General features: G+C 45.3%; 1 protein-coding gene across 1 annotated transcript in view; it reads left to right on the top strand.

The window, feature by feature from the left end:
* The window catches only part of LOC137537825 (tubulin-specific chaperone D-like), a 61,660-nt gene extending 39,958 nt beyond the window's left edge, over nt 1-21,702 (top strand). The window contains exon 5 of the mRNA XM_068259781.1: nt 21,617-21,702. Within this exon, the coding sequence (XP_068115882.1) occupies nt 21,617-21,702 (86 nt within the window). The remainder of the gene's footprint in view (nt 1-21,616) is intronic.
* The last annotated feature ends 393 nt before the right edge of the window (nt 21,703-22,095 follow it).

Genomic DNA, 22,095 nt, shown 5'->3' with positions numbered 1-22,095 from the left:
CTCCAACTGTTGTGCTAGGGATTATTTTCAGGGGATGTCTTATATTTCTATGAACACACAAGTTTCTGTGCTGTGTGTCCTCCTGCCTTCCCCACTGTGCCACCTCTGCCTCTTCTGGATCCCCTTTTGTGTGCCAGTGTCCCTCTTGTACCTTTGGTGTCGTCCTCTGTACCTGTGTCCCCCTCTATCCCCTAAACTCCAGTGTCCCACCTGCCTGAACCTGTCACCCCTCACTTAGGGTGGTACCCGGTGCACCAGGTGCCAGGCTAGGTGAGGGTGACAGGTGAAGAGGCGGGGAGGACAGCGGGAGCCGGTGCTGTGCGTCCGCATGAAGGACGCATTGTAAGGTATAGTCTTGCTAATTGCTGTGGGACATCTTCAGTCAAGGTAATTGAAGATCGCAAGATAGAGGATACTTTATACGTTGGATCATTTCCGAGGATAGTATTGCCGTGGGAAATTTTTTTAAAGGTACAGGTAAGTATTTCTGGTTAATTAGGATTATTAAAATAATTGTCTGGTCGTTGTGTTCATTTAACCCTTTGTGGAAATGGATAAGGGGTACTTTGTACCCCTATACTCATTTCTCCTGGGAGGGGAGAGGGCATCTGGGGTACCCTCAAAGGGGACACCCAGATGCCACAATGAAACACCCCCCCCCCCCCCGGGACTGGGAGTTGTCGCCCCCACCCCCTCCTGGGGCACCGGAGGTGGGAAAGACCCCCTTGTCCATGGATTGGACAAGGGCTCTGGGGGGGAGGGGGAGGGGCTTGGCCGCCACTGCCCCCCCCAGAGTCCCACCATACAATGGACCATGTGGGCTGGTATAGCTCAGGGTGCAAAGCCCCAGTCAGCCAGGGCTCCGCATTCTGGCTATCCCAGCCTGCATGGAGGACAAGGGGTTACAGGAGCTCGGGAGGGGGGACCCGCTTCATTTTTTTTTTCAGATTTCCCACACTCAGAACATCCCCAAAAATAAACATTTTTATTTTTTTTAATATTGTTTCCCACTATCTTTTTAACATAGCCTACAAAGTTGGTGTTGCTAGGATGTAAGGGGCATTTGCTATTAACTACTGGGAAATATTTCCCACGATCTGTTATTGACCGGCATTTAAATGTATCGGTCTTTTCTTTGAACATTTTAAAATCTATTTTCTCAAAAAGTATAAGGTCTTTTTTTAAAAAAAAAAAATTCCCCTTGCTCCCACTTTTCTTCTTAACATAACCTTCAAATTTGGTGATTCTGGCATTTAAGGGGGCTTTGCAATTAACCCTTAAATTCGGTGGGTTTTGAATCACGAATTAACGGCTGTATTTTCTCCTGACCCAGATCCGAATGAATGCACCCGAATCAAATTCAAGTCCATTTGAATCGGGCGAATCCGAATTTGACCCAGACCCGAATTCGAATGTACTCTAATCAAATTTGGGTACATTCAAGCATGCCTGGTGCCTTCACTGCGACTCACCAGGTTGGTCACCTCAAAGGGCTGCATGATCCTGCATGCATTTCGCATCAGTGTCCAGTTGTTGGACCACACCATCCCCATCTCTCCAGATTGTGTCCTACTGTAATTGTACAGGTACTGGGAGACGGCTTTCTCCTGGTCTAGCAGGCGAGAGAACATGAGCAGGGTGGAATTCCAGCGAGTCGAGCTATCACATATCACTCTTATTGGCAAGTTGTTTCTCCACTGAATGTCCGCAAAGCGTGCCATGGCCGTGTAAGACTACCTGAAATACCCACTCAACTTCCTGGCCTGCTTCAGGATGTCCTCTAAGCCTGGGTACTTGGACACAAATATTTGACTACATTCAGCACATGTGCCATGCAGGGTACGTGTCAGCTTTCCCAAATTCAAAGCGGAAAGGAGATTGCTGCTGTTGTCACAGACCACATTGCCGATCTCCAGCTGGTGTGGGGTCAGCCACTGATCCACCGGTGTGTTAAGAGCAGCCAGGAGAGTTGCTCCAGTGTGACTCTGCTTTGAGGCAAGACATTTTTAATATGGCGTGACTCCGTCGTACCTGGCATGCAGCATAGTCTCTGGGGAGATGGGGCTGTGTAGCTGGAGAGGAGATGGCAGCATCAGTAGAGTTGAACTGCCACTCAGCCAAGGAGGTGGAGGAGGACAACAGCGAAGAGGATGTAGCAGGAAGAGTAGGAGGAGAAGGAGAGGAGGTGGCAGGAGGCCTGCCTGCAAGCCGCGGAGGTGTCACAACACACGTTGGTCCACTGCACAACCACATACTTCCTGCTTGCCATCGTTCACCAGGTTGACCCAATGGGCTGTGTAAGTAATGTAGCGGCCCTGACCGTGCTTGGTAGACCAAGCATACGTGGTCAGGTGGACCCTTGACCCAACGCTGTGTGCCAGAGATGACACCACTTGCCGCTCAACTGCATGGTACAGTTTGGGTATCGCCTTTTTAGAGAAATAATTGCGGCCTAGTATCTTCCACTGCAGTGTCCCAATGGCTAAAAATTTACGGAAGGCCTCAGAGTCCACCAGCTTGTATGGTAACAGCTGGCGAACTAACAGTTCCACCACGCCAGCTGTCAGACGCCGTGCAAGGGGGTGACTGGCAGAAATTGTCTTCTTCCGCTCAAAGATTTCCTTCAAGGACAACTGGCTGCTGTGGGCAGAGGAGCAGGAACCGCTCAAGGGCAGAGGCGAAGTGGAGGAGTGTGGCTGTGAAGGTGCAAGGGAGAACGCGGCTGAAGATGCTGCACCTGAAGGAGGAAGAGGAGAAGGAGGGTGGCTTTTCTTTTGTGTGCTGCTTTTGCTCAGGTGCTCTTCCCTTTGCAGTTTGTGCCTTTTCTCCAGGTGCCTTCATAAGGCACTTGTCTCTACGTGAGTGTTGGCCTTTCCATGGCTCAATTTTTTGAGGCAGAGAGAACAGATGGCATTGCTCCAATCTGAGGCAGACACACTAAAAAATTTCCAAACCGCTGAGCCTCCCTGGGGTGATGGCACTATGGTGGCCTCAGCAGCTGACATTGAAGGGCATGTTGGCTGGCTGTCCATAGGTGGCGATACATGGCGCTGGACACTGCCACCAGCTGTTTCTGAGGACGAGCTCCCCCTGCTTCTTTCAGGAACTCGTCTCCTCCTACTCCTCTCTGGCGCCCCCTCTGAACTGTCCCCTTGGTCATTTTGTCTCTTAGTAACCCATGTGGGATCCATATCATCATAATCATCCTGCCTAGCTTGCTTGCCTCAGACAACTCCAAAACTGCACCAACAGCAGGTACTTCATCATCATCATCCTCCTCCTCTCACATTACGTCCATAGTGTTGCCACCTAACTCAGATGTATGAGGTGGTGTAACTTGCTTAGTGCCTTCATCTTGTTGTAGCAGTAGTGGCTGTGAATCTGTGATTTCACCACCAAATAACTCCAGCGAAGTGTCAAATGCAGTGGATGTGGTGCTTGTAGTAGCGCTGGTGGCTGTGGAAGATGAGGTGTTCTGTGTTAAATAGTCAACCACGTCCTGACTATCTTCGGAGGTGATGGGACGTGCCTTCTTCTGAGCACTGTTCTTTGGGCCAGGGCCACTCAAAATCACATCAACACGACCTCGCACAGACTTGCCGGTGACGGGTGGCCTTCCTCTGGGTCTGCCTCTACCTCTTCCACTACCTTTTTGTCCATTTTGTCCATATCGGGGGGGATGAAGTGAAAGGTATGCACTGATTTGACTAATACAAAGTGCAGTCACACAGGTGCAGCAGTTAACAGGTATGCACGGAGTGGTATATCACATTGCGTACACTCACGTAGGTAGGTGGGTTCACTCAACAAAACAGCTAGGTATATGCAGTGATGAGGTGGGTTCACTCAACACAAAAGGTAGGTAAGTATATGCAGTGATGAGGTGAGTTCACTCGACACAACAGCTAGGTATATGCAGTGATGAGGTGGGTTCACTCAACACAAAAGGTAGGTAAGTATATGCAGTGATGAGGTGAGTTCACTCGACACAACAGCTAGGTATATGTAGTGATGAGGTAGGTTCACTCATCACAACAACTAGGTATATGCAGTGATGAGGTGGATTCACTCAACACAAAAGGTAGGTAAGTATATGCAGTGATGAGGTGGGTTCGCTGAACACAACAGCTAGGTATATGCAGGGATGGGTATTACAATGTGTAGCTGCCTAACACACGCACACACGCACACACGCACACTGTGCTGGTCCGGGCAGTGGCACACACACACACACACACACACACACACACACACACACACACACACACACACACACACACACACACACACACACACACACACACACTGTGCTGGTCCGGGCAGTGGCACACACACACACACACACACACACACACACACACACACACACACACACACACACACACACTGTGCTGGTCCGGGCAGTGGCACACACGCACACACACACACACACACTGTGCTGGTCCGGGCAGTGGCACACACACACACACACACACACACACACACACACACACACACACACACACACACACACACACACACACTCACTGTGCTGGTCCGGGCAGTGGCACACACACACACACACACACACACACACACACACACACACACACACACTGTGCTGGTCCGGGCAGTGGCACACACACACACACACACACACACACACACTGTGCTGGTCCGGGCAGTGACACACACACACACACACACACACACACACACACACACACACACACACACACACACACACACACACACTGTGCTGGTCCGAGCAGTGGCACACACGCACACGCACACACACACTGTGCTGGTCCGGGCAGTGACACACACACACACACACACACACACACACACACACACACACACACACACACACACACACACACACACACACACACACACACACACACACACACACACACACACACACACACACACACACACACACACACTGTGCTGGTCCGGGCAGTGACACACACACACACACACACACACACACACACACTGTGCTGGTCTGGGCAGTGGCACACACACACACACACACACACACACACACACACACACACTGTGCTGGTCCGGGCAGTGACACACACACACACACACACACACACACACACACACACACACACACACACACACACACACACACACACACACACACTGTGCTGGTCTGGGCAGTGGCACACACACACACACACACACACACACACACACACACACACACTGTGCTGGTCTGGGCAGTGGCACACACACACACACACACACACACACACACACACTGTGCTGGTCTGAGCAGTGGCACACACACACACACACACACACACACACACACACACACACACTGTGCTGGTCCGGGCAGTGACACACACACACACACACACACACACACACACACACACACACACACACACACACACACACACACACACACACACACACACACACACACACTGTGCTGGTCCGGGCAGTGGCACACTGGCACACACACACACACACACACACACACACACACACACACACACACACACACACACACACACACACACACACACACTGTGCTGGTCCGGGCAGTGGCACACACACAGTATGAATTACAAAAGCTGTCTATGCACCCAGGTGAGAAGTCTTATTCATGTTCAGAGTGTGGGAAATGATTTACTCAGAATGGAAACCTTCAAGGACATGTGAAAAAAGGCCGCTACCCAGTGTGTATTCTCACATGTCCTTGAAGGTTTCCATTCTGAGTAAATAGTTTTCCACCCTCTGAACATGATTAAGGCTTCTCACCTGGGTGCAATTTTAGGTGTCTCTGAAGACTCTTTGTATCATGTAAAGTGTTCCCACATTCTGAACATGACTGAGGCCTCTTACCTGTTTCTTATCATGTGCAAGTTTGAGCATGAATACGAGTCATGTTCAGAATGTTGGAACACTTTACAGGATAGAAAGAGCCTTCAGAGATACCTAAAAACTCACATAGGTGAGGAACCGTATTCATGTTCAGAGTGTGGGAAATGTTTTACTCAGAATGAAAACCTTAATAGACACATGATAGTACACACTGGGGCATGGCATTTTTCATGTTCAGAATGTGGGAAAGTTTTCTATGACAGAGGAGACTTTCATAGACGAGAACCTCACACAGGTGAAATACCTTATTCATGTTCAGAGGGTGGGAAATGTTTTACTCAGAATGGAAACCTTCCAGAGTAAATGTCCGCAAACACTAGCAAAACACTAGCTCTATTAACATGTCAATGACAATGATCGAGCATTTAGCTAAACCCTCCTCCCAGGTGGCCCTGTAGGAATCAGTAACCTCCCAGGCAGGGAAAATTTGAACTCTGATGCCCCTAGGATAAATCCCTTCCTCTTTGTACTGTTTTAAACTGTGTACATTCCACCATAGTTTGAGATAAGCTTTGTTTAAATCCTTAAACGATCTACATAGTTGTTTGGCTTCATCAGGAACACCATTGCCATTTTGAGGACCAGCTCCAGAGAAGGCTGCCTCAAATCTCCTATTCCAACCCGTTTCCAAAGTATCTATAAACCCTTCCATATTGAAAAAACCAAGTGTCAAATGGGGGTTAAATACACCTGTGAGACAAAGGATAAATATATTTAAATCAATATTGCAAGGTGCTGGACTGAAAAGGCGGCATGTATAGAGCCAACCCTAGTGCTATAACAATCCAGAGTAAATGTCCGCAAACACTAGCAAAATATGTGAGTGTGCTTGGGCCCAAACAAGAGGAACTAGGCATGTAGAAAAAGAAAGCCCATATATACAGCACCACTCAATGTATATATAAATGCAAATTTTATTAGCAAAAATACCATCTGATAATTGACACATAGGAAGTTTCAATATATAAAAACAATTAAAAAAGACCACATTGTCCTAGAATTCCAGCTGCAATTATCAAAAATCCACAATGCAATTAAATACATGCAAATATAAAAGGAATAAATGCCCATATGATGTATACCAACTTGGTGGGCTACAATATAGAGCCCACCAGTGGTAGAACCCGGGTTCAGTAATCCTAAAGTGCATATAACATAGTATCAACAATTATACATATCTCAAAGTGCTTGTGTACAAAAATAAACAATATTGTGCAAAAATTGAACTGCAAATCACAGTATTCCTAATGATAATAGGAGCAGCCCAAGGATAAAGTGCATAGAGAGTGAGAAGTGACATAGAGTCAAGATACTTAGCCCAGGTATAAAGAATGTAGGCAGCTGGAGCAAGACTGGGGACCCCTCAGAACATTCCACCAGGTTCGCGAGCGTCACCTCGCTTTGAGAGGAGGAGAGGACACCGTGCTTTGGAGACGCCAGTCCGGCGTTTAAATAAGAGGAAAAGGGTGTGTACCAATGAAGCGTGCGCCACCCGGAAGTGACGTCACCACCAGAGCGCGCGTAACCCGGAGGCGACGCCGCTCTAATACACAGTAAACGGGCTGGAGAGGAGAGAGGAAGTCGGAAGAAACCACGCTGGAGCGCTGTAGGAGGAGCCAGAAGGTGAGTAAATAGGTAGTTGCCAGGGAAACCAATGCGCCAGTAAGGACATGCATAGACCTTCAATAATAACAACATCATCATACTCCACCCCTTACCTATATTACAACCCAGCCAGCAGCATAACATTATCAATGATAGAAGACATAGCTTCTTAAATAAATCATGTTATCCACATATCTACATATGCCACTAAGGGCGGATTCAGCACACAAGGGATCCAAACAAGGAATCCGGACTAAATGTCCGCAAAGTTCCAAAAATCCGGAGTAAACGTCAATAATCACCATAGGAGTCCGGAATAAATGTCCGCAAAGTTCCGAAGATCCGGAATAAACGTCCATAGTCACCATAGGAGGCATGTGTTTTGACCAAGTAACTGGGGTCACATGTGCACATGGAGTCCCGACAGTTCATTAATATTGGGGAAGGCAAAAAGGTCCATACCCAGGTCCATAATCAAGGATCAACAAAGCATGAATGTTTACATATAAGAATGTCTGAATATCTGCAACATGTAAAAAAGAGAACACATACATATATATGAGTACATGAGGAATTAGGCAGAACCATAAGGCAGAAAAACAGTATATAATGTACATATTATTATCAAACATGGTATAAACATGAAACAGGTGGACAGATCACGTCACTGAGGATGACCTCAACCCAGATAGCCAGACCAATCAATTTCTTCATTAATACCTGATGGTGACATACTACCCAACTGGTAGATCCACCTAGCCTCCCGTTTGAGTAGGGCCTTAACAATATCACCACCTCTTCTCCCCAATTTAATCTGATCTATCCCACATACTCTAAGGCCCATAGTTGAGCCTCCGTGAGTGAATAGAAAATGAGATGCGACTGACAAAGTCTCACCCTTATTCAGATCTCGTTGGGCCAATCTTATTTTAGATAGGTGATGTTGAATCCTGGTTTTTAACATATTCTTGGTTTGCCCCACATATAATTTCCCACAAGGACAAGTCATTACATAAACGACCCCCTTGCTTCTGCAGTTGATGTAATAATTGATTTTATACTGTTTCGTACATTTAGTATCATTGATCATATTCTGAGGTCGCATATACATACAAATGTTGCAGTCACCACATGGGTAACTGCCTCTCAGGGGACCTTTGCATCTCTTTCTTCCTTCAATGAAGTAACTCGGGCATAGTTTATCCTTTAGGCTGGGACACCTTTTGGCTGAAATAGATGCATTTGATGTAACAAATTGTGCAATGGTCGCATCAGATAGTAAAGTGGGCCAAGACCTATTCAGTATTCGATATAGATCTCTCCATTGATTGTTATACATAGTACTGAATCTTACCAGTTGACTAGTAGTTCTAGATGTTTGATGTAATAACTGAGATCTGTCCGTGGCCTTAGCCCTTTGATATGCTTGTGAAATCACTCGCTTAGGGTACCCCCTGTCTTTAAATCGGTCTGTTAATTCCCGTGCCTGTAAAGAGAAATCATTGATATTAGAACAAATCCGACGTGCTCGAAGGAACTGTCCAGTAGGAATATTATTACGTAATGGTTTGGTATGCGCACTTTGATAGTGCAGTAAAGAATCTTATAAAGCATTATTAGATGATATCCTGATGATGGCTAGGAATGCAGGTACTATCTCCAAGAAAGAGTTTGAATTCCTTTCAGTGAAACATCCAGTAATACCCACTCTCTATCTGTTGCCTAAGGTACATAAAAATGCTATTTGTCCACCTGGTAGACCTATTGTAGCTGGAATTGGAAGCCTTACCGCCCCCTCTTGTGAATTTATAGATTTTTTTTCTGCAAAAACATGTGACCAGTCTGGAATCCTATCTGAGGGATAGCTCTGACCTGTTGAAAACCCTGGAAGGTCTTACAGTTGTACCAGGTACTATTTTGGTGTCATTTGATGTTGAATCATTATATACTAACATTTCACATGAATGGGCCCTAAAAACAATCTCATATTTTCTTAACATGGAGAGCAATCATCAAGGGGACCTTAGACAACTACTTCTGAAATTGGCGGATTTTGTATTGAGCCATAATTACTTTCTATTTAATGGTGGATTTTTCAAACAGGTGTGCGGAGTAGCAATGGGCACGAAATGTGCCCCCTCTATAGCTAATTTATTCCTGGGCTATTGGGAACGGGAAGTCGTGTTTGGGCCAACATTAGAGGAATTCCAACCTTACATCATAGGTTGGCATAGATTTATTGACGACGTGTTCATGCTCTGGGGGGGCTCCATGGAGGACTGTGATAGGTTTTTGAATGCCTTGAATAGCAACAACATGAATATTCATCTAACCAGACATGCTTCTCTTACAGATATTGACTTTTTGGATATCAAAATCTAAATCGATTCAGAAGGACATCTCAGCACGGATTTGTTTCGTAAACCCACATCGGTTAATTCTTTACTGCACTATCAAAGTGCGCATACCAAACCATTACGTAATAATATTCCTACTGGACAGTTCCTTCGAGCACGTCGGATTTGTTCTAATATCAATGATTTCTCTTTACAGGCACGGGAATTAACAGACCGATTTAAAGACAGGGGGTACCCTAAGCGAGTGATTTCACAAGCATATCAAAGGGCTAAGGCCACGGACAGATCTCAGTTATTACATCAAACATCTAGAACTACTAGTCAACTGGTAAGATTCAGTACTATGTATAACAATCAATGGAGAGATCTATATCTAATACTGAATAGGTCTTGGCCCACTTTACTATCTGATGCGACCATTGCACAATTTGTTACATCAAATGCATCTATTTCAGCCAAAAGGTGTCCCAGCCTAAAGGATAAACTATGCCCGAGTTACTTCATTGAAGGAAGAAAGAGATGCAAAGGTCCCCTGAGAGGCAGTTACCCATGTGGTGACTGCAACATTTGTATGTATATGCGACCTCAGAATATGATCAATGATACTAAATGTACGAAACAGTATAAAATCAATTATTACATCAACTGCAGAAGCAAGGGGGTCGTTTATGTAATGACTTGTCCTTGTGGGAAATTATATGTGGGGCAAACCAAGAATATGTTAAAAACCAGGATTCAACATCACCTATCTAAAATAAGATTGGCCCAACGAGATCTGAATAAGGGTGAGACTTTGTCAGTCGCATCTCATTTTCTATTCACTCACGGAGGCTCAACTATGGGCCTTAGAGTATGTGGGATAGATCAGATTAAATTGGGGAGAAGAGGTGGTGATATTGTTAAGGCCCTACTCAAACGGGAGGCTAGGTGGATCTACCAGTTGGGTAGTATGTCACCATCAGGTATTAATGAAGAAATTGATTGGTCTGGCTATCTGGGTTGAGGTCATCCTCAGTGACGTGATCTGTCCACCTGTTTCATGTTTATACCATGTTTGATAATAATATGTACATTATATACTGTTTTTCTGCCTTATGGTTCTGCCTAATTCCTCATGTACTCATATATATGTATGTGTTCTCTTTTTTACATGTTGCAGATATTCAGACATTCTTATATGTAAACATTCATGCTTTGTTGATCCTTGATTATGGACCTGGGTATGGACCTTTTTGCCTTCCCCAATATTAATGAACTGTCGGGACTCCATGTGCACATGTGACCCCAGTTACTTGGTCAAAACACATGCCTCCTATGGTGACTATGGACGTTTATTCCGGATCTTCGGAACTTTGCGGACATTTATTCCGGACTCCTATGGTGATTATTGACGTTTACTCCGGATTTTTGGAACTTTGCGGACATTTAGTCCGGATTCCTTGTTTGGATCCCTTGTGTGCTGAATCCGCCCTTAGTGGCATATGTAGATATGTGGATAACATGATTTATTTAAGAAGCTATGTCTTCTATCATTGATAATGTTATGCTGCTGGCTGGGTTGTAATATAGGTAAGGGGTGGAGTATGATGATGTTGTTATTATTGAAGGTCTATGCATGTCCTTACTGGCGCATTGGTTTCCCTGGCAACTACCTATTTACTCACCTTCTGGCTCCTCCTACAGCGCTCCAGCGTGGTTTCTTCCGACTTCCTCTCTCCTCTCCAGCCCGTTTACTGTGTATTAGAGCGGCGTCGCCTCCGGGTTACGCGCGCTCTGGTGGTGACGTCACTTCCGGGTGGCGCACGCTTCATTGGTACACACCCTTTTCCTCTTATTTAAACGCCGGACTGGCGTCTCCAAAGCACGGTGTCCTCTCCTCCTCTCAAAGCGAGGTGACGCTCGCGAACCTGGTGGAATGTTCTGAGGGGTCCCCAGTCTTGCTCCAGCTGCCTACATTCTTTATACCTGGGCTAAGTATCTTGACTCTATGTCACTTCTCACTCTCTATGCACTTTATCCTTGGGCTGCTCCTATTATCATTAGGAATACTGTGATTTGCAGTTCAATTTTTGCACAATATTGTTTATTTTTGTACACAAGCACTTTGAGATATGTATAATTGTTGATACTATGTTATATGCACTTTAGGATTACTGAACCCGGGTTCTACCACTGGTGGGCTCTATATTGTAGCCCACCAAGTTGGTATACATCATATGGGCATTTATTCCTTTTATATTTGCATGTATTTAATTGCATTGTGGATTTTTGATAATTGCAGCTGGAATTCTAGGACAATGTGGTCTTTTTTAATTGTTTTTATATATTGAAACTTCCTATGTGTCAATTATCAGATGGTATTTTTGCTAATAAAATTTGCATTTATATATACATTGAGTGGTGCTGTATATATGGGCTTTCTTTTTCTACATGCCTAGTTCCAGAATGGAAACCTTAATAAACACATGAGAATGCACACTGGGGAGCGGCATTTTTCATGTTCAGAATGCAGGAAAGTTTTCTGTGAAAGAGGAAACTTTCGTAGACAAGAAAAACACAAGTGACAGACCATGTTCATGGTCAAACTTTTGTAAAGCACATTATAAGACAAACAGGTAAGAGGCCTTTGTCATTTTCAGAATGTGGAAAACTTTACATGATACAAAGAGCCTTCAGAGATACCTAAAAATGCACCCAGGTGAGAAGCCTTATTCATGTTCAGAGGGTGGGAAATGATTTAGGTTTCCATTCTGAGTAAAACATTTCCCACCCTCTGAACATGAATAAGGTATTTCACCTGTGTGAGGTTCTCGTCTATGAAAGTCTCCTCTGTCATAGAAAACTTTCCCGCGTTCTGAACATGAAAAATGCCTCTCCCCAGTGTATATTTTCATGTGTCTATTAAGGTTTCCATTCTGAGTAAACCATTTCCCACACTCTGAACATGAATACAGCTTCTCCCCTGTGTGAGTTTTTGGGTGTCTCTGAAGGCTCTTTGTATCATGAGAAGTTTTCCCACATTCTGAACATGACAGAGGCCTCTAACCGGTGTGTCTCATCATGTGCTTTACAAAAGTCTGAACATGAATACGGTCTGTCACCTGTGTGAGTTTCTTGATGTCTATGAAAGTTTTATCTGTTGTAAAAATCTTTCCCACATTCTGAACTTAGAAAACACACTGGGGAGCAGCCTCTTTTTAAGACACCAAGAACACAACACCAATAGACACCAAGAAACACACACAGGTGACAGACCATATGTATGTTTAGACTTTTGTAAAGTACATTATAAGACAAACAGGTAAAAGGCCTCTGTGATTTTCAGAATTTGGAAAACTTTACATGATACAGAGGCCTCTTACCTGTTTGTCTTATAAAGCACATGATGAGACACACAGGTAAGAGGCCTCTGTCGTGTTCAGAATGTGGGAAAACTTTTCATGATACAAAGAGCCTTCAGAGACACCCAAAAACTCACACAGGGGAGAAGCTGTATTCATGTTCAGAGTGTGGGAAATGGTTTACTCAGAATGGAAACCTTAATAGGCACATGAAAATATACACTGGGGAGCGGCATTTTTCATGTTCAGAATGCGGGAAAGTTTTCTATGACAGAAGAAACTTTCATAGACAAGAAAAAACTCACACAGGTGACAGACCGTATTTATGCTCAAACTTTTGTAAAGCACATAAGACACACCGGTAAGAGGGCTCTGTCATGTTCAGAATGTTGGAAAACTTTACATGATAGACAGAGCCTTCAGAGATACCTATAAATCTCACACAGGTGAGAAGCCTTATTCATGTTCAGAGTGTGGGAAACGATTTACTCAAAGGAAAGCTTCATGGACATTTGAGAATACACACTGGGGAGCGGCCTTTTTGAAGTTCAGAGTGCGGGAAAGATTTCTATGATAGAGGAAACTTTCGTAGACCCCAAAATACACACACAGGTGACAGACCGTATTCATGTTCAGACTTTTGGAAAGCACATGATAAGACACACAGGTAAGAGGCCTCTGTCATGTTCAGAATGTGGGAAAACTTTTCATGGTAGAAAGAGGCTTCAGAGACACCTACAACTCACGCAAGTAAGAGGCCTTATTCATGTTCAGAGGGTGGGAAATATTTTACCCAAAATGGAAACCTTAATAGACACATGAGAATATACACTGCGGAGCGGCATTTTTCATGTTTAGAGTGCTGGAAATATTTTATGACAGAGGAAACTTTCATAAACACCGAGACTCACACAGGTGACAGACCATATTCATGTCCAAACCTTTGTAAAGCACATGAGACATACAGGTAAGAGGCCTCTGTTGTTCAGAATGTGGGAAAACTCTTCATGGTAGAAAGAGCCTTCAAAGACACCAAAAAACTCACAGATGAGAAACATTATTCATGTTCAGAGTGTGGGAAATGTATTACTCAGAATGGAAACCTAAATAGACACATGAGAATACACACTGGGGAGCAGCTTTTTTCCTATTCAGAATGCGGGAAAGTTTTCTGTGAAAGAGGAAACTTTCATAGACAAGAAAAACACACACAGGTGACAGACCGTATTTATGTTCAGACTTTTGAAAAGCACATAAGACACATGGGTAACAGGCCTCTTGTCATGTTCAGAATGTGGGAAAACTTTTCATGGTAGAAAGAGCCTTCAGAGACACCTAAAAACTCACACAAGTAAGATGTCTTTTTCATGTTCAGAGGGTGGGAAATGTTTTACTCAAAATGGAAATCTTAATCTTAGACACATGAGAAAACATACTGCGGAGTGGCATTTTTCATGTTCAGAGTGCGGGAAATATTTTTATGACAGAGGAAACAATATTCATGTTCAGACTTTTGTAAAAGCACATGAGACACACAGGTAAGAGGCCTCTGTCGTTCAGAATGTGGGAAAACTTTTCATGATTGAACATGAATAAGGCTTCTCACCTGTAAGTTTTTTTGGGTCTCTGAAGGCTCTTTCTGAGTGTGGGGAAATAATTTACTCAGAAAGGAAAGCTTCATGGACATATGAGAATACACACTGGGGAGCGGCCTTTTTGAAGTTGAGTGTGGCAAAGATTTCTATGATAGAGGAAACTTTCATAGAGACCAGAAAACTCACACAGGTGATAGACCGTATTCATGTTCAGACTTTTGTAAAACACATAAGACACACAGGTAAGAGGCCTCCGTCATGTTCAGAATGTGGGATATCTCAGATCATGCTCCTGTTTTTCTCCAGTTGGCCTTCCCGGTTACTTGGCACAAACAGAACCATTGGAGATTGAACCCTCAGTTGCTCACAGATGACTCAGCTTGGAGGGAGATCTCTGAGGCTTTGCACAATTGTTTAGAGAAAACAATACTGATGAGGTTTCTGGTCTAACGGTGCATCTAATTTTAAGGAAATTAAAGAGATGGAGTTTTATTGACGTGTGCTCCTGGAGTTTCTATGCTCTTCTGCAATGTTCTAACGGTGTGGGAAGCCCACAAGGTGGTCATTAGGGGTGTACTTCTCAAATTGGGAGCTCTGCAAAAAAAGACAGACTGGCTAGGTATGAGTTTCTTATATCTAAGATTCAAAAATAGGAGAAGCAGCATAAGATGTCTCTACTCTCTAGTACAGGCCACATTACAGGAACTGCACTCTCTGAGAGAGGAACTCTTATACCACCTACAAAGTGAATGCAAATGAAAATTTATGCTACAAACCATACATTTTCATTTGCAATTCAGAAGGGAAACTGTGTCACACTTTCAAAGATATAGTTAGCACCTACCAAAAGTATTGCTCTCAGCTCTATAATTTTAACTCTAGCTCAGCTCTTGCTCTCAGCCCTGAGAGTAGAAGGGCTAACATATCCAATTTCTTGGCCGAATTTGGTTTCTTCATCCTAAAAGTCAAGGCCCAGATGGCCTAACCTGGCAGTACTGTAGGCTCTATGCTACTGCTCTGGCTCCAGCCTTCCTTAACCTCCTTGGCAGTAACCCCCTGTGTGACACAGGGTAAGCCGCCGGAGGGTGCCGCTCAGGCCCTGCTGGGCCGATTCACATAATTTTTTTTTTTGCTAGCTGCGTGTTTGGTCTGATCGCCGGGGGAAGCCCTCAAGGAAATCCCGTTCAGAACGGGATTTCCTTATCGGCAAGCGGCGCCGGCGGCGATCGGAGAGGATGGGCGGACGCCACGAGGAGGGGGGAAGCATGTAGCTAGCGCTAGGCTAGAGCTACCAGCTACCAGCTAATATCCTTGCTGAAACTAGATGTGAAAATATTAGCAAGAATATTGGCCATGCACCTGCAGGAGGTAGTTGCTGGCAAAGTAAATAAAGACCAAGTGGGATTTGTGATTTGGCGGGAGGCACGTGACAATACCACCAAGGTAATTGGTGTGCACTCCTGGATCTCTCAGCATTCTGTGGATGGTATGTTTCTGTATACAGAAACCGATAACCGAACATCTAGGTGCTGGCTGGGGTGGGTGTGAGGGAGCATCTAGGTGCTGGCTGGTGTGTGTGTGAGGGAGCATCCTAGGTGCTGGCTGGGGTGGGTGTGAGGGAGCATCTAGGTGCTGGCTGGGGTGGGTGTGAGGGAGCATCTAGGTGCTGCCTGGGGTGGGGGGAGTTAGCATCTAGGTGCTGGGTGCTAGCTAGGGTGGGAGGGAGTATGCAGACGCTAGCTGGGGTGGGAGGTAGCATCTTGAGATGGGAACATATACAGGGAGTGCAGAATTATTAGGCAAGTGGTATTTTTGAGAAATAATTTTATTATTGAACAACCATGTTCTCAATGAACCCAAAAAACTCATTAATATCAAAGCTGAATATTTTTGAAAGTCGTTTTTAGTTTGTTTTTAGTTTTAGCTATTTTAGGGGGATATCTGTGTGTGCAGGTGACTATTACTGTGCATAATTATTAGGCAACTTAACAAAAAACAAATATATACCCATTTCAATTATTTATTTTTACCAGTGAAACCAATATAACATCTCAACATTCACAAATATACATTTCTGACATTCAAAAACAAAACCGTGACCAATATAGCCACCTTTCTTTGCAAGGGCACTTAAAAGCCTGCCATCCATGGATTCTGTCAGTGTTTTGATCTGTTCACCATCAACATTGCGTGCAGCAGCAACCACAGCCTCCCAGACACTGTTCAGAGAGGTGTACTGGTTTCCCTCCTTGTAAATCTCACATTTTATGATGGACCACAGGTTCTCAATGGGGTTCGGATCAGGTGAACAAGGAGGCCATGTCATTAGTTTTTTTTTTTTTTTTCTTTTATACCCTTTCTTGCCAGCCACGCTGTGGAGTACTTGGACGCGTGTGATGGAGCATTGTCCTGCATGAAAATCATGTTTTTCTTGAAGGATGCAGACTTCTTCCTGTACCACTGCTTGAAGAAGGTGTCTTCCAGAAACTGGCAGTAGGACTAGGAGTTGAGCTTGACTCCATCCTCCACCTGAAAAGGCCCCACAAGCTCATCTTTGATGATACCAGCCCAAACCAGTACTCCACCTCCACCTTGCTGGCGTCTGAGTCGGACTGGAGCTCTCTGCCCTTTACCAAACCAGCCACGGGCCCATCAAGACTCACTCTCATTTCATCAGTCCATAAAACCTTAGAAAAATCAGTCTTGAGATATTTCTTGGCCCAGTCTTGACGTTTCAGCTTGTGTGTCTTCAGCCTTTCCTACCTTGGCCATGTCTCTGAGTATTGCACACCTTGTGCTTTTGGACAATCCAGTGATGTTGCAGCTCTGAAATATGGCCAAACTGGTGGCAAGTGGCATCTTGGCAGCTGCACGCTTGACTTTTCTCAGTTCATGGGTAGTTATTTTGCTCCTTGGTTTTTCCACACGCTTCTTGCGACCCTGTTGACTATTTTGAATAAAACGCTTGATTGTTCGATGATCACACTTCAGAATCTTTGCAATTTTAAGAGTGCTGCATCCCTTTGCAAGATATCTCACTATTTTTGACTTTTCTGAGCCTGGCAAGTCCTTCTTTTGACCCATTTTGCCAAAGGGAAGGAAGTTGCCTAATAATTATGCACACCTGATATAGGGTGTTGATGCCATTAGACCACACCCTTTCTCATTACAGAGATGCACATCACCTAATATGCTTAATTGGTAGTAGGCATTCGAGCCTATACAGCTTGGAGTAAGACAACATGCATAAAGAGGATGATGTGGTCAAAATACTCATTTGCCTAATCATTCTGCACTCCCTGTAGGTGCTGGCTGGGTTGGGGGGGGGGGGCAGTTACCAACTAGGTGCTGGATGGTAGCTGATGTGGAAGGGAACATATAGGTGCTGGCTTGGCTGGGCTGGTGGGGAAGGGGGGGGGGCAGTTAGCATCTAGGTGCTGGGAGGCAACATATAGGGGCTGGCTGGGCTGGGGGTGGGGAGGGTCAGTTAGCATCTAGGTGCTGGGTGGTAGCTGGGGTGGTTGGGAACATATAGGTGCTGGCTCTGGGGGAGGGGGGGGGAGTTAGCATCTAGGTGCTGGGAGGGAACATATAGGGGCTGGCTGGGGGGAGAAGTTAGGGGCAGTTAGCATCTAGGTGCTGGGTGGTAGCTGCGGTGGGAGGGAACATATAGGTGCTGGTAGCCTGGGGGGAGGGGGGGGGGGAGTTAGCATCTAGGTGCTGTGAGGGAACATATAGGGGCTGGCTGAGAGGGGAAGTTAGGGGCAGTTAGCATCTAGGTACTGGGTGGTAGCTGCGGTGGGAGGGAACATATAGGTGCTGGCTGGGCTGGGGGGGGGAGGGGGGCAGTTAGAATCTAGGTACTGGGAGGGAACATATAGGGGCTGGCTGGGAAGGGAGGGGCAGTTAGCATCTAGGTGCTGGATGGTAGCTGGGGTGGGAGGCAACATATAGGTGCTGGCTGGGGAGGGGGGGCAGTTAGCATCTAGGTAGGTGCTGGGAGGGAACATATAGGGGCTGGCTGGAGGGGGGGGGCAGGTAGCATCTAGGTGCTGGGTGGTAGCTGGGGTTGGAAGGGAAAATATAAGGGCTGGCTGGGTGGGTAATTAGCATCTAGGTGCTGGTATGGGGAGGGGGGGGTTGAGGATATAGTGAAGCAAGGGGGGGGGGTTTGAGGATATAGTGAAGCAAGTGTGGGGGGGGGGGGGGAGGAGAAAAAAAAGTTAACAATTTTAAGCTGCATTTTACCTTGCTGGTTGCTGCAGATGCAAAGCAGCAGCAACAGTCCAGGATTGTGCCTTCTTCCTCCAGCGTACCGAGGCCATCAGCAGTGTGCATGCTTCCATGAGTTGCTGCTGCCCAGTCTGCTGTACAGGAAGCCGTTGCAGCACCGCCTGGAGCAGTGAGAGGAGGTCCGGGCCTGAAAATCCTCCACCACCTGCCTATGAATTTGGTCCACGCGCCGCTGACATTGAAATCCAGGTGGGCGGAGCTTTCAATCTGCAGAAAAGGCAGAGGCTCCACACTCCACCTGCATCCAGCCTGCACCATCCGAGCGCGCTGTAGGGTTACCATGGTGACTGGGACGCATGAAGTCCGTGGATACTGCGTCCGTAAACCCGATAGCAGCCGCTGCTATCAATTACTTTGGAAGGCTGTGACACATGTAATCCTAGAAGCGCGGGCTAGCGGGCTGGTTTTCTTGATATGACGGCCGCGCACCCGCGGCCCACAATGCAGGGGGCAAGAGGCGGCCCGGGGGGAAATTGCCCCCCATCCCCCCGGGCCAGTCCGCGCATGGCCAGAGTGCAAGTCAACCACACCTTGTCAAAGCCCCATACGAAACTTGCAAATCAATGACTTCTCCTAATCCAATCTCTCATTGGAAATACCACCAAATTTCCCTTTTCGCCTCTACTGGGAAGATGGCCCAGTACCTTAGGCGCTCATACATGCCATTTGATCAGAAATGTAGATCCCAAGACCATGATAGGCACACAACCTCGTGGCTTTGTAATCCAATAGATAGCCAGGTGCTTCTACCCTTTTAAACTGAGTGGCAGGGGCCCTGGGGAGGCAGCTCTGATGCGCAGTGGGACCAAATATTTCTTAGGGCACATAAGACATCCCTCAATGTTTACGCGCAAGAACAGAATTACACATTTCTTACTTCCTGGTACTATACTCTGGCTAAATTACATAAAATCTTTCCTTCAACTTCAAACTTGTGCTGGAGATGTCAATTTGTGACTGGAGACTTAAGGCACATAGCATGGGATTCCTCTAAGATACAACCCTTTGGGCTGGAAGTGCATGATTTATTCTGAGGAAGAGCAGGAGGACTCCCATGAAACACATTGTAAGGCTGCTTTCATATGGAGGTTTCGCAGAGGATTGTCCCAGCTATGTATTTTGTCTTCGTAATATTATTTTTCCTCCTTTTCTACTGCCCAGGTTTCTGACAAGTTTGCGTTAAAACATGAGAAAAAGGACAGAATGGAGGGGAAGAGAAGCAGCTCGATTCCTTGTAAAAACCAATAATGGAGTTCCACGGTAGCAGTGCTGGGTATTGAATGTCCTGGATTTTGCTGGTGCCAAGCCTCAACCGGATTGCTCACACGGTCTCCTAGTCACACTCAAATAAATCATGAGGCGGCACACCACTGGCTGCAAAGATGCGTGTATTGGAAACAGAAGCACTACATGTTACGGAAAATCCTTCATCAGGTGCATAACAATGTTTCGCACCACCAGCAAGCAGATAAAGGCTAGGGCGGGCATGCCACACCCGAACTGCTAGCTCCACCCATATCATTAACCCACAGTGATTACCTTGCAAATACAATACACAATAACATACAAAAATGTGCAACTTATTTAAATAGTCCAATGTTCAATTAAAGGGCACTCCAATGGGCTACCCATAAAAATACCAAAGTCACTGACCGAGATTCTGGGAACTCCTTCTATTGTCTACCTTTAATAAGAGCCACCTGTGGAAATAAAAATAGGTAATAATGAAAATGCACCACCTAAACCTTAAAATCACGTTTCCCACTATTGCACTAAACCATCAGGATTTGCGCGTTTCACACTATTGCACTGAAACTAATGATCATTATCATTCATGGTTGCTTGTTTGTATGAGGGCTAAATGTTTACAATTACCATGTTTCACACTACTGCACTGTTGCCCATGGCCTAACATTCATAAAAAGCAATTCAATGGCTGCCTCTCATTCATGCCTCTTGGATAAACAACGTCCAGGTCATGGATCTACTTGGATTCTTTCCTTTTTAGCCTTTTCTCTAAGTCACCCCCATCTTCTGACATTTGCATAGCCTCCAACACGCACCATTTTAATTGTGCTGCATTGTGGCCCTTTTCTTTAAAGTGTCTTGACACTGATGTTTCATATTCACTTTCCCCTTTAGCAAACCTGGTGATATCCCTTTTATGTTCTTGTATCCGCTTTTTTACCATTCTGGTTGCTTCCCCTACATACATGAGGCCGCACGGACATTTGAGGCCATATATCACCCAAGTAGTTGTACAATAGTATCTACCTTTGATCTTAATCTTCTGGCCAGTGTGCGGGTGGAAAATAGCATCTCCTTTGATGATAGCATTACATATATTGCAATTTAAACACGGATGAGTTCCCATTTTGCTGGTAATCACTTGTTGCAGTTTAGGTGCTGTATCCACCTTTCTCACGTAATCTTGGATAGTTTTCTCACTACTTCAATTTTATGTCATTTATAACCTTTCTGTTCAAACTTGTTTGTGAACTCAAGGCTAGTTTTTGTATAATCTGCTTCTTTTGTGCAGATACGTCTGGCTCTGAGGAACTGACCACTGGGAATGGCTTTGACTACATGAGAAGAGAAGCAGCTCGATTCCTTGTAAACCCTTAAGATACAATTATATTAAATACTTGAAAAAGGACAAAGAAGCGTGCACCTTCCGTCTAAGGATTTATTCCTATTGAGGTGACTGTGTTCCAGACATTAAGAATCTTCAGTATTCCATGTTGCAAAGTGTCATACATCATACATCATTATCAACCAATACATTCGTGGCTTACGTATCCATGTACGAGTGGGTCATCAGATGGGAGGTGGGTGGTGGGTACAATGGTGCTTAGCGACGGCCGTTTCGCGTCTCCTGACGCTTGGTCACGCTGCGTACCACTCCTAATGGAGTCCGTGAGCTTCCGGCATTAAAGGGGCACTACAGCGAAAAACTGTAACATTTTAAAATATGTGCAAACATATACAAATAAGGAGTACATTTTTTACAGAGTAAAA

This window comes from Hyperolius riggenbachi, chromosome 11 (assembly GCF_040937935.1).
Source record: "Hyperolius riggenbachi isolate aHypRig1 chromosome 11, aHypRig1.pri, whole genome shotgun sequence".
Lineage (NCBI taxonomy): Eukaryota > Metazoa > Chordata > Amphibia > Anura > Hyperoliidae > Hyperolius > Hyperolius riggenbachi.
This window is presented reverse-complemented; position numbering and strand designations above follow the sequence as displayed.